The sequence below is a fragment of the Chiloscyllium plagiosum genome, chromosome 34 (assembly GCF_004010195.1).
Source record: "Chiloscyllium plagiosum isolate BGI_BamShark_2017 chromosome 34, ASM401019v2, whole genome shotgun sequence".
In the NCBI taxonomy this organism is placed as follows: Eukaryota; Metazoa; Chordata; class Chondrichthyes; order Orectolobiformes; family Hemiscylliidae; genus Chiloscyllium; species Chiloscyllium plagiosum.
The window spans coordinates 25,850,585-25,862,841 of record NC_057743.1 but is presented as its reverse complement, the minus strand read 5'-3'; the positions used below and the strand labels follow the sequence as shown (position 1 = coordinate 25,862,841).

The window sequence follows — 12,257 nt, the reverse complement described above, 5'->3', positions numbered from 1 at the left end:
GAACTTCATGAATTCTGTAAGACTGGGTCTTGTAACTAATTAAGACTAGTAAACCTTCTAATTGAATTTGGAGAAAATCAATCTATAGCTGTAACTGTCTTAGGTCTGACAACTAAAGTTAAAGGCATCCCAAAATTTTACTTTTGTAAAGAATAAAGATTGATACTGCTGCAGGTAAGAAGATAGAGCTTGGTGGCTAGCGCAAGATGTATTGCTCATCAGAACAGAACACGTTTAGCTTGTATCTAACAATGCTAATTATAATTGAGAGTACTTAATGGTGACACTTGAACTCAGGGTGGAGAACGACTCCCAATTCTTAGTAATGTAAGTTGATTCAGTCTGAACAGTGAAATGGAGGTAAGGATCCTGAACAACACTGATTTATGAAGCACTGAATAATTTATCATGCATGGACGTGAAGTTTCATTCTTCTGGAATCTATGGAGGGGCGAGTACCAAATGCTAAGTCTTAAAGTTGACTATTCACAGAAAATCAATTATTAAATTGGACCGTATTTTACAATACTTTTTTTTTTAAACTCTTTGGCTGCCGATAGTAAAGTGGTTAGTTAGGTTCATGGGGTGTTTATTTTAGAGGACTGAGTTGGAAAAATTAGTTTTGTGGATTAAAATCAAATATCAGCAATTAATTTAGGGTGTCTATGAAAATCAAACTAGTACAAAAATAATTGCACAAAGATACCCCATCATGACCTCCTGATCCAAAACACAGTGACTTCTTTCTGGGATATGTTCAGGTGCTTTGCACTGCTCAGCCTAAATGCAGCCTCAGGCTATTCAACCGTGGGGACCTCACAATTAATTCAGACCTAGTCATCACATAAGAGTAGTATTTACGTGCAGAGCTTCTGGATGAATTTGCTTCCCAAAGCCCTTGAGAAACTGAATACTCTTCTAGTTGGTGTCTCATTGTTGCCCTTGCACAAATGAATTAAGTCAGCATTAATCAATAGTTAAATCTAGCAGATTTTCAATAAATGATTAGTTACATAACAGCATTTGCTTCTTTAATGGTATAAGAGTAATTAAGAGAAAGGGTCACATTGTGCAAGCTTAATTTATGCTCCAGCTGAATTTCTCAAGTGCACAGCAAATCGGGCAGTAGATGAACAGTGACAATAATTGTTGGCCATTGGTCACCACAAACTAGTGGTGACTTAATTTCAGTGGAGATATATTTTTAGAAGATAACAATGTATTTTGGCATTAAAACAAATTCCATTGGTCGAACTCCTATGATTCAATGCAAAGAATTAGAGAAAAAATGTTGAAGAGCAAACAACTCACATGTACATGCTACAAATGTGTGACCCATGGCTTGGGTCAGGATGAACAAATTAATCAAGGGCAAAAACAGTACGTATGCTATGAAAGCAAGACTACAGTGACATTGAGACCATATGCTTGTGTAGGCAAGACAGGAGGAATTGGCTGAGAGTTGAGTGATAGATCTGCAGATGGTTAAGAGGGGATATGCATATCAACAACGCTGCATCAAACCAATCATGGCTCAACTGAGAAGTCACAGTAATATAATTTTTAACTGAAGTCAGAAAACCATAGAATTATAGCATGGTTATAGCTCAGAAAGTGTTATTTAGCCTTTTGTTTATGTCAGCTCTCTGCGTGAACAACTCATCTAATCCTATTCTATCCCCCACAACCTTTTAATGTCTTTCCCTTCAGTTAATTACGCAATTGTGTTTTGAAAGTCACAATTGAATCTGCCTCTGCCACATTCTCAGGCTGCACAAAACAGTTTTTCCTGTCTGTCACTATTGCTTCCTAAGCTGATCCCCTTCAATCAGCAATAAAGACAGAAAGTGCTGGAGAAATTTAGCAAGCATTTGTTAGAGTAAGTGAGTTAATGTTTGGAGGCCAACTCGACTCTTTTCCAAAAGGAATCAGAAAGCCTTTCAGCCTGAGTTTCTCTCCTCTATGAACCTGCTTTATGAAGATAGGTTTGTGGGAAGTGAAAGCAGGAGGAGACAGACAAGGTGTGTGCATGTTCAATTCACACTCAGGTTCACACACTGTCTCTTTCTTGCCGCCCACCTTCACAGGGATAGACAGCGAGAGACCCCACGTGAGAGAGAGCATGAGTGAGACAGCGAAAGTAGCTTCGCTTCTGCATTTGTCGCTGGCAATCTCTCAGTGAGCCTGTCAGTAGTAAATGTGAAAGCCTGTCATTAGACAAACAGCTCTGCAACAAATTTCAAATCCATTTAGTTCTTCAGCCTCCAGAGAATACATTCTGGCTACAGAACTATCTGTTTAAGCAAGCCTACTCTACATCATTAAATTTTCATGTCTCTCTTAACCTGTGAATCACCAACTTTAAAAACAACGCACCATTCATGTATGCATATGTAGTAACTTAATTTAGGTTTTATTACCTTCCCTTTTTCTGTGACCTCACCTAATACATAATACCTAACAGATAGCCCCTCCTCAGTAATGAAAGAGAAAAACACAAATGCTGGAACTGCACAGAAGAGGTGAAGAGCCTTACTCAAAACAATAATCTATCTTTTCTTTGCAAAGAGTGTCCCGAAGCATTTTCTGTTTTCATCTCGCACTGGAAGAATTTTTAAATCATAAATGGAAGCTTTTTGGTTGAGTCATAAATTTTCACCATACATATAATTCACTGAAAATTATTCCCCACTGAACAATTTTATTAGGTAACAAAAAAAAAGATAGTCCTTTAGGATATCATTAACTTCAGTGAGCATGGCTAAAACCAAAAATGAAACTCCATTTTGCTCTTATGAATATGTTAGGGAAAATGCCCTGGGAAAACTGAAGGCTGCAAGAGGTTGTCTTGACAGTTTGAGTACCCACTAATACAGCTATTCTGCAGATAGCTTTCCCTCGATACATTAGATAATTACCACAATTACCAAACCTTTACCTTCTTTTGATGTCACATTTCATTTTGTACAAATAATTACAATTACTGACCATTTGCTTTAAGGTGAAGCAAACAAAAGCTCAAGGATGGATCCAAGCAGAAATCGGTTTCTCCAATGTCTGCTGGCAAGTAATCTAATGTAAAAATTGCTGGATCTTTCATGATATTGGTCACAATGGATTGCAAAATATGATGAAAGTTAAACGCAAACTCCACAGAGAAGAGAAATCAGAGGCAGTAGATAGGCCCAGAACTTGGAAAAATTGTGATAGAGACACAATAGGGTAGATATTCAGATTCCTACAAAGTTTTGTGCAAAACAGCTGGGTCACACTTCAGGTGTAAATGAAAGCAATGTAACTTAACTGACTGCAAAAAAAGAGCTGCATTCCCAAAAGGGAAGTGAATGTACAAATATCTGGGACAAAAGTAAGATATAGTAACAAAACTCACAGCTCAAAACCAAACCAAGCGTGCAAATAAAACAAAACAAACTACAATAAATTCAAAAAATACTCACAAATCACCCTCTAGCCCTTTCAATTTACATCCTACTTTCAACAACTGTCTAGCAATCTAGAATATCTTTTGTGTAACGGTGGCAACACTTTTATTTTGCAAATCTCATATAATCCAGGATGACTAGCCTTTATAATAATATTTAAGTGGAATACCATATTTTGGTGACAGGTTTTACTGTTGCTCAGAACTCACAGGATTGAGATTATGGACAGAGTTGTCAGAAGCAATTTCAACACATTTACAATCTAATTCGCAGCATTCATGATTTCTAGCTCAATTAAAAATTGCAGCTAATATGCAATTAAACATTTTTATTGGCATCTTATGAAATTTAAACATATCTGATAAAATATGTCACACATTACTGTATAAATAGAAAAGATTTAGGCTGAGAGAGACAACAGGTCATTTGTGGAGAAAGTGAGGACTGCAGATGCTGGAGATCAGAGCTGAAAATGTGTTGCTGGAAAAGCGCAGCAGGTCAGGCAGCATCCAAGGAACAGGAGAATCGACGTTTCGGGCATAAGCCCTTCTTCAGGAAATTTGTGTGACTCAGCTGATTTGGACAGAGCATTGGGGTGGGTTGGCAGTGCATTAACTCCTTAATAAATTGTGCCTGAATTGCATCACGTATTTTGGATTTCTTTTCTCAATTTTAATCTTTGTGCCATTTCATTTTCTACTCAAATTGTTGATTAAAGACTAGGATGTCAAACCATTACTGATTAAGTGACCAGCATGGTTAACATTACACTTGTTAGCAGTTGTGCTAATCCAGTGATCTCATTTCAATGTTTGTAGAAAAAAATTGTAATACATTGTGCATTTACTAGATATGTCTTTTTTAAAAAAGTAAAGTTCAGAACACTAAATAAGTAGCTCAACAATGGGAATAGTTACGAATTATTGTGATATGCCTACATTGTTCACAGAAAAATATACATTAGGGAAGGTGCAGTGTTAATGTCAATGGATTCATAACCTAGAGGCCCAAGCCTCATGTCGACATGAATTCCTATCCCACCGTGGCAGCTGATGGAATTTAAGTTCAAAATAATTTATCTAGAATTAAATCTTCTGTCAATAATGATGACCATGAAACCCAATCATAGCTGGTTGTTAAAAACACATATATTTCACTAATGTCCTTTAAAGAAAAAAGTCTGTTGTCCTTATCTGATCTGGCCTACACATTACTTCAGTCCCACAGCAATGTAGTTTACTCTCAAAAGCCCCCTAAAATGGTCTAGCAAGTTACTTACTTAAAGCGCAATTTGGGATGGGAATAAAAAAATGGCCCTGTTGACCATGCCCACATCTCATGAAAGGGTAAATACTTGTATGAAGTGAAATTAGGTAATTCTTCTCTCCCTAAATTATTCGACTGGGAAATAATTAACCTCATGTTAAAAAGAGAGATTTCCTTGGTCAGTACATGATTTCCAACTGATATGATTGCAAAGGTCAATGTACCTACTTGCCAGCTGCATAAACTTCCGCTGTATCAAAGAGGTTTATTCCATTTTCATAGGCCAAAGTCATCAGCTGTTCAGCCATCTGAAACAAAATGGAAAATATCTGATGTAAATAAAACATGTAGCTTACTTTTAGAGCGAGCAAAAGTTGCAATCAATGTGTTACTTAAAATTATCATTTTTCTTTCTTTTCCCTTCAATTCCCAACATGTACAAGTGGCACATGAGAGATTGGAGGCAGACTGTAGCTGAGCCTGGAGCTGCTTGTTGTCCTTTGCCCCAAGGTTAAAAAGCAGACTGAGAGAAGGGTTCAGAACTGTATAATTAAAGCTGTTCAAAGACCAAAAATGTTTTGTGTGAAAGAGTTCCTTGATAATCAGTTCCATGCTAACCTTCAATGTTTCTGTATGTTATAAGGATAACAGTAAAACCATTAGCACCACTTCAGGCATAACAAGGTTCAATGACTTTCCCATTATCATCAGCTCAGGTTTGCAGATGGAAAGTCTGTGCCCATCATTTTGCTGTGTTTGCAGTGCCCTGTAATTATAGGTATGCAAGTCACAAGAGTAATGGTTGGCTTTGCCACTAGAAATTTATGGAAATATCCATATCTTGGCTGTTTGCACATTCTGTGGCCAATAGCAGCCATTTAAATACAGCAAGAATCCATTTTAAAAATAAACAACTGAAAATCACATTTAAAAACAAATTTACAATCTTTCCTCATATTTTGTTGGTATGAACTTTTCTGGCCATTGGGGAAGAAATTAACTCAATTTCATTTTCTCTAAAACACGTTTGCTTGCAGGAAGATAGTAGTAAGGGGTTGTACATTCATGCTCTCATTCAATCTTGATAGTCCAACACACAACTACTGGCGCAAAAAGTTCACTGCTGCATTCTGTGGCTTTACAAATGGGACATGGTGTCAACAATGACTTTGTTCTTCCTGTAAGGCAAGGCAAGTGATTTTTTTCCTGAGGTTAAAAGACTGCAGATTCAAACTCCAAGTGTAGCAATTTTATATTTGTTGCTTTACAGTTTTCCAGAAATTGTCAAAAACATTCTGGTCTGTGTATAGTAGGATGCTTTGAGACCCTTGGAAAACAGATTTCAAAATACTGAAGGCCATGATAACCTTCTCAAACAAGTAGTACATTTTCTGGTGCGTGCAATTGAATGCTTGATTTCAATACCACCTTCTTGCAGCAGGATGGCTCTTACTCCCTCAGTCACTGGTCACTGTAACATTTTTGCTGAGGTCTGGGCCAAATAGAATGGGCTCGTTCACCAGGATTTCTTTCAATTTAATAAAGAGAGATTTTTGGTACTCTCTCTCCACACCATTATGATTTTCTTTCTGGTGCTGCACATTATCAAGGCATCCAGGAATGCACCAGGAGTGTTCAGACAAGCTATGACTTGGGTTGTTAGTTTCTGAAATGTTGCTGGCGCATTTTGGTTTCTACTACAGTTGACCTTATACTGGCATAAGTCATCTGGGATAACAAAGCTGAGATTTCTCTTGCTCTGGAGATCATGGGACATGACAGAATCCTTTTAAAATGTCAATTTTGTTGTATAGGGCGATGGCCTACCTGCTCCATACACTTTTTAAATGTGTGAATTAGGAATGGAGGTTATCCTTATCATTTATGATCCACTAGTAAACATTGAGGTATTGATGGTGCTCAAGTGGTTTTTAATTCACTGGTGGATGTTCTCCCATGTCTACATCATGAGGTGTCAATGGGGTACACCTTGGCATATTCTTACAGTTTCTTCAAATTTCCTGAGCAGGGTTGCCTTTGTCCTTTGGAAAGGGTGCTCATGAGTATGGGTGTTTCAGATTCTGTAGTCTGATAGCCTGGCAGCCAAAGCTTTGACTGGGAAGCCCCTATCGCTTTTTTTCACCCAGCTCCTCCTGCCTGCCCGCAGACTTGGCCATCTTCTGATAGACACTCATCAGTTGACTGGCTTGGCATTTTCAGGGTTGCTAACCTTCCCTGTTCTGTTTCCTTGGTGAGGGGTGCATTCCCAACCTGCCCCATTTTGTTTGGGCTGCTACTGCTTTCCGATGGCTCACCAGCTCCTGCTGCATTGCTGTGAAGTTCATTAACTAGATGATGCATTTGCTGGTTTAACAGGGAACTTAATGCTTTTCCCTTACAGGTCAGGAATAAATAAGAATGGCCAGCCAGCAGGGGTGTGGGTTTTGTTCCCTCTAAACTTTTCTGCCTGTTGCTAGTCCATTCTCTGTCCCTACTCTATGATTTTTTTTTGGGACATGCTCACTTACAGGTAAACTAGTTTCAGCAGTTCTGCCCCAAAGCTTTTCAAATGAATTAAGCAGCTTCCTCACCAGCTCAGGGATACTTGGTTTGCCTTCAAATTTGGAAGAGTTTAGGTAGTTGGATCTCCTGCCATCTAGCAGAGGTCCTTTTCTTTTAAATCTAGGCAGGTAGCTTTGTCCCCCCTCCCACTGTGGATCTGTTTGAAGACTTCCATGGTTTCTCTTTAAATGCAAAATGTTGGTTTTGGATAGTCAGATCTGTTATGCATCCAACAGAAGTCAAGGCTTCCTTCCTTTTAAATTTGCCCATCAGATGTGGGAATTTTCCTTGCTTGTGTTTTTCCCTGGTGAGAAAGATTCTGCTAGTCACATTTTGACTAAATCCTGTTCAACCTTTGCTGGTCCCAGCCTTTTTACTTCCTGCTGGCTCAAATTAGTAGCATGTTGGATGTCTGAAAATTATTCACATCTCTTGCAATGCCGTTTAGCCAGATACAAGCATAGTTTTGCTTATGAGGTATTGAATTCCTCAAGTTAGTTACTATGGGATAGGCTGGCCTTTATAATGCCCCATACAGAATATGGGACACATGGGGCTCAGTTTGTATTGCTTTACCACCAATGCTTCTTGTAGTATCATCCAATTTTTGCCTTGATCTGAATCTTGCAGTAAGGTTGGTTGAAATTCAGTAAGGGGAAATGCAGAAACTGATTTGTTTAGCTTACTTGTAAAATTGGTGGCATTCAGTTTACCACTTATGCTTGGCACTGCACAACTATTACGGCTGAGCCATGGACTGAATGTCTGCTTGATTGAATCTTTATATTATTTGTCTTACTGAAATGGATTTGAATTTAGATTCTTCTATATAAATGCCTAATTGGACATTTTGGTATACATATGTACTTATGTAAATAGCTGATGTAACAATTGGAAATTGACTTTTACTATGCTCTCAGCAATGCATTCTTGATTAAGACACAAAGGTCTGATGCAAAAGATGCCTTCCCTTTCAGTGTATTAGATAATGGTTTAGTGCTGCAACATCAGAAGTATACTCCAACGCATCGCACATGGGGGTATCTTTGATTTCTCAACACTTGGTTTCTCAAATTGCTGACTCGCTGTCAATTTCAGATAGAACCTAGAGGCATTTTTCTTAGTATGTCTTCAACAAACATTGGTACTAAGTTAGCCTGGAGCAGTGTTTTTTAGAGCAGTAAGACTGCTATTTTCTGGGTCAATACATAATTAGAGTGCAAAGATGGCCTTTAGTAGAGTGATGTGCTTTTCTGGTCAGATGTGGGAGATTAGGGAGAATTTCCATGTTACTGATGATTATGTCTGCAGGAAATGTGTTTGGTTGTGAATCCTATTGGATCACATTGATTGGTTGGACCAGCAGTTGGAGGCAATGAGGAATTTACAAAAGCCAGAGGGTGTGATGGATGGCAGCTGTAGGAAAAGAGAAAAATCACAGATACAGTCAGGTAGATGGTTTGCTGCCAGGAAAGATAGGAGAAGGAGGCAGGTCATGCAGGAGTCTCATGTGGTTATCTCCTTATCAAATAAATATGCGGTTTTGGAAAACGTAGGGGTTGGACGGACTCTCAGGGAAATGTAGCACAGACTGTCAGGCTTCTGGTACTGAGATTGGCTTCAATTCCAAGCAATAATTGCAATAGGGGACCCTCTAGTCAGAGGCATATACAGATGTTTCTGTGACCGACGGCGAGAAATCAGAATGGTGTGTTGCCTCCCTGGTGTCAGGATCAAGACTATCTCAGACAAGGGGCAGAATATTTTCAAAAGGGGAGAGGAACCAGCAGTAAGTCATTGTACACATTGAAACTAATGACATAGGAAGGGAAAAGGATGAGATTCTGAGGAGACAATATAGGAAGTTAGGCAGCAATTTAAAAAGGAGGTCTTCTAGGTGTTTGGTAAGCTTTCCTTTATTGGTCAGTGCACTGAGTATAGGAGTTGGGAGGTTATGTTGCGACTATATAACACATTGATTAGGCCACTTTTGCAATATTGCATACATTTCTGGTCTCTCTGCTATAGGAAGGATGGTGCAAAACTTGAAAGGGTTCAGAAAAAAGATTTACAAGGATGATGCCAGGGTTGGAGGGTTCGAGATATAGGGAAACACTAAATAGGCTGAGGCTATTTTCTCTGGAGGATTGGAGGCTGAGGGGTGACCTTACAGAGGTTTATAAAATCATGAGGGGCATGAATAGGGTAAATAGACCCTTGGGTCTTTTCCCCAGGGCGAGAGTCAAAAACTAGAGGGCATAGGTTTAGGGTGAGAGGGGAAAGATTTAACAAGGGACCTAAGGGCAACATTTTCACACAGAGGGGGTGCGTATATGGAATGAGCTGCCAGAGGAAGTGGTAGAGGTTGGAACAATTACAACATTTAAAAGACATCTGGATGGGTATATGATTTGGAAGGGTTGAGGGGGATATGGGTGAATCCTGGCAAATGGTACTAGATTTACCTAGGATTGCTGGTGAACCTGACTGAGTTGGATCATTTTCGTGTTGTATATCTTTATGTCTCTAAACTCCAGGTGACAACTGCAATTTAGTTAGCATACAAGTTCAATTCAAATAACTTATAAAATTTAAACTTGCATACCTCATCAGTGATCTGACCTCCAAAGGTAACCCATGTTCCTGTTGAAAAGATAAAAGTTAAGGATTTTATTTTCTGTTTTCAGCTGCTAAGAAAGCTAAATGCTTGAACAAAACAGAAGAAATATTCAATTCAACTGTAATTAAGGAGATTTAGCTACAGACTCAGCAGTTTACATTAACAAAAATCTATAAGCAAATGTCTTTCTTATTCAGCATCTATTATTTTAAAGGTCATCAGACAGCGGAGGAAAATTTACTTTGCATTATCAAAAATATACCAATTTACTATTGCCTGTTGCACATGCCAAGTCAATAAAACAGCAATCAATATTAAATAATTTAAGACTTAGTAGCACGGCAAGCCATTAAACAATGCAATGCTATTTTCTGATCTACCCGAAGTTATTAAATATTAAAAGGACACAGATAAAGCAAACTCACACAGATAATTTAAAGAACATCCAGAAAACAGGACTGGTGTGGATAAAGGTAAATTGATAAAAATCATGTTGACATAACTACTGGGAAAACTCCTTTTGCAAAGAACAGTAATTGGAATAATCTTATCCTCCATTACATTTTTTAATAAGTGGTGGAGTTATTAAAAATTTGTGATGGGACAGCTAATTATGTTGGACAAACGGGCTTCAGTGAACCAAATGATTACTTTTATAAAATAAAGAGTTACTATAATATGACTTTTATGAATTACTTTTTAAGAATTTGTACAATAAAAGTAACACTAACTGCAAGAGAGAAATGTATAATGAAACAAATTAATTGTAATTAGCTCGTGTATGACACCTCCTTTTTACCTAGGCCAAGGCAGGAGACCCTCAGTCCCGATTTTCCAAGATTTCTATTTGAAGATACAAAGAAATAATAGAATTAGAATCATTTAATTCAAGACAACAATATTTTCTCAGAAATACCATTGAAAGACAACTGGAGTTTTCATCCAACTTCTTCCTTCAAGCTCGACCTTGCTGCTGTACCATTTTAAGATTGTTAGTCAATTATAGAGATAAACTTACTGACACTATTCATGTTAGGTCTTGGGAAACTGTATTGCATACAACACATCAATGTTTTGAAAGATATACTATTATACATTTACACCATTTTTTAAAACCTGACAATGAATCTTGGAAGTACCTTCTATATTTCTATTGGTGAAATCATTACATAATTTACTCCCGATTTTTTAATTTTATGACTTTGTGACTTATCCTCAGATTTAGCACTAATGATTCCAACTAAGTTTTGCCTACTTATTTTCTTATAAGGAGCACATTGAACCTAATCAATTTTCAGCAGGAGACTGATTTTGAAGAGCATTTCAACTTAAGAAAAGGGTTTTGCATATTGGAATAGCCCACTGAAAATATTGAAAAAACAATTTAGAACAGCACAGTTCTTGGCAATAGGTCACGAGTTCTGATTTCAGAATAGAGTATGTGGTTCCAATTGAAACTCAACCTTCCTGTAAGATAAAAACAGGCACAGATGCAAAATAATAAAAAAAGAAAACTTCAGGACCCTCATCAAGTTTCTGAATAAAGGAATGGACTTCTTACATATCGAGAGTTCCTTATAGTAATATTGTGCCTACATCAGTGATTTATGGCGAAAACTACACGCACTCTGGAGAGCTGGATTAGACAGGATACTTACGATAATTTGTCACCTTTTCTTCAAGATAACTATGAACAGATGAGTGCTGCACTCTTATTAAAGGCCAAATGATAACCCATCTAGCTCTACATTACACCAACTCTAAACCCCTCCACTGCCTAATTTTGCCATGCTGTTCACCAGATTCCAGTACTAGATACGTAGAAATTTTCTCTGGTTAGATGTTGACTGAACAGGGGAATTCACAGCATTCATTTCGAGCTTACAGACACAGGCATGAGCCAACAAACACAAGTTATCAGCTGCTGAAACACACAGCAATGCTATAACCTCTGGGCTAAATTATTCCAATGCTTTCCTAGTCAGCCTTTAGTCTTCTCCCTACATATACCTGGAATGACATTAAAGCTTTGCTGCCTCTAACCTACTTTGCACCAATTCTTGTATGCTTAACACTCCTGTGCTCTGTTGACCATAATTAGTTTAGCACATCACAATTTTAAAATTCACAACCTGGTTCTCAAAATTCATTATGGCCTTGCCCCTCTATACCTTAACTTGCTCAATTCCTACAAGCCTTTGCGACCTCTATAGTCTTCTAGTTCAACAATTCTCAAACTAGAGCACATAAGAATTGTTCAAGGATTCTGTGAATGTAGCAATGGCCAGAGGCATGCCATAAAGATTGATTAAGTCTTGGCAGTCTGTTCATAGGTTAGGGTTAATGCTGACAACTATGAGCAAACT

General features: G+C 38.0%; 1 protein-coding gene across 11 annotated transcripts in view; it reads right to left on the bottom strand.

The window, feature by feature from the left end:
• Positions 1-12,257, bottom strand: part of kcnab2a (potassium voltage-gated channel subfamily A regulatory beta subunit 2a) — a 265,891-nt gene that overhangs the window by 59,698 nt on the left and 193,936 nt on the right. For all 11 annotated transcript variants that reach the window (XM_043675966.1, XM_043675967.1, XM_043675969.1 and 8 more), the window contains 3 exons: positions 10,691-10,734; positions 9,877-9,914; positions 4,938-5,017 (listed from right to left, as the gene is read on the bottom strand). In XM_043675966.1, the coding sequence (XP_043531901.1) occupies positions 4,938-5,017; positions 9,877-9,914; positions 10,691-10,734 (162 nt within the window). The remainder of the gene's footprint in view (positions 1-4,937; positions 5,018-9,876; positions 9,915-10,690; positions 10,735-12,257) is intronic.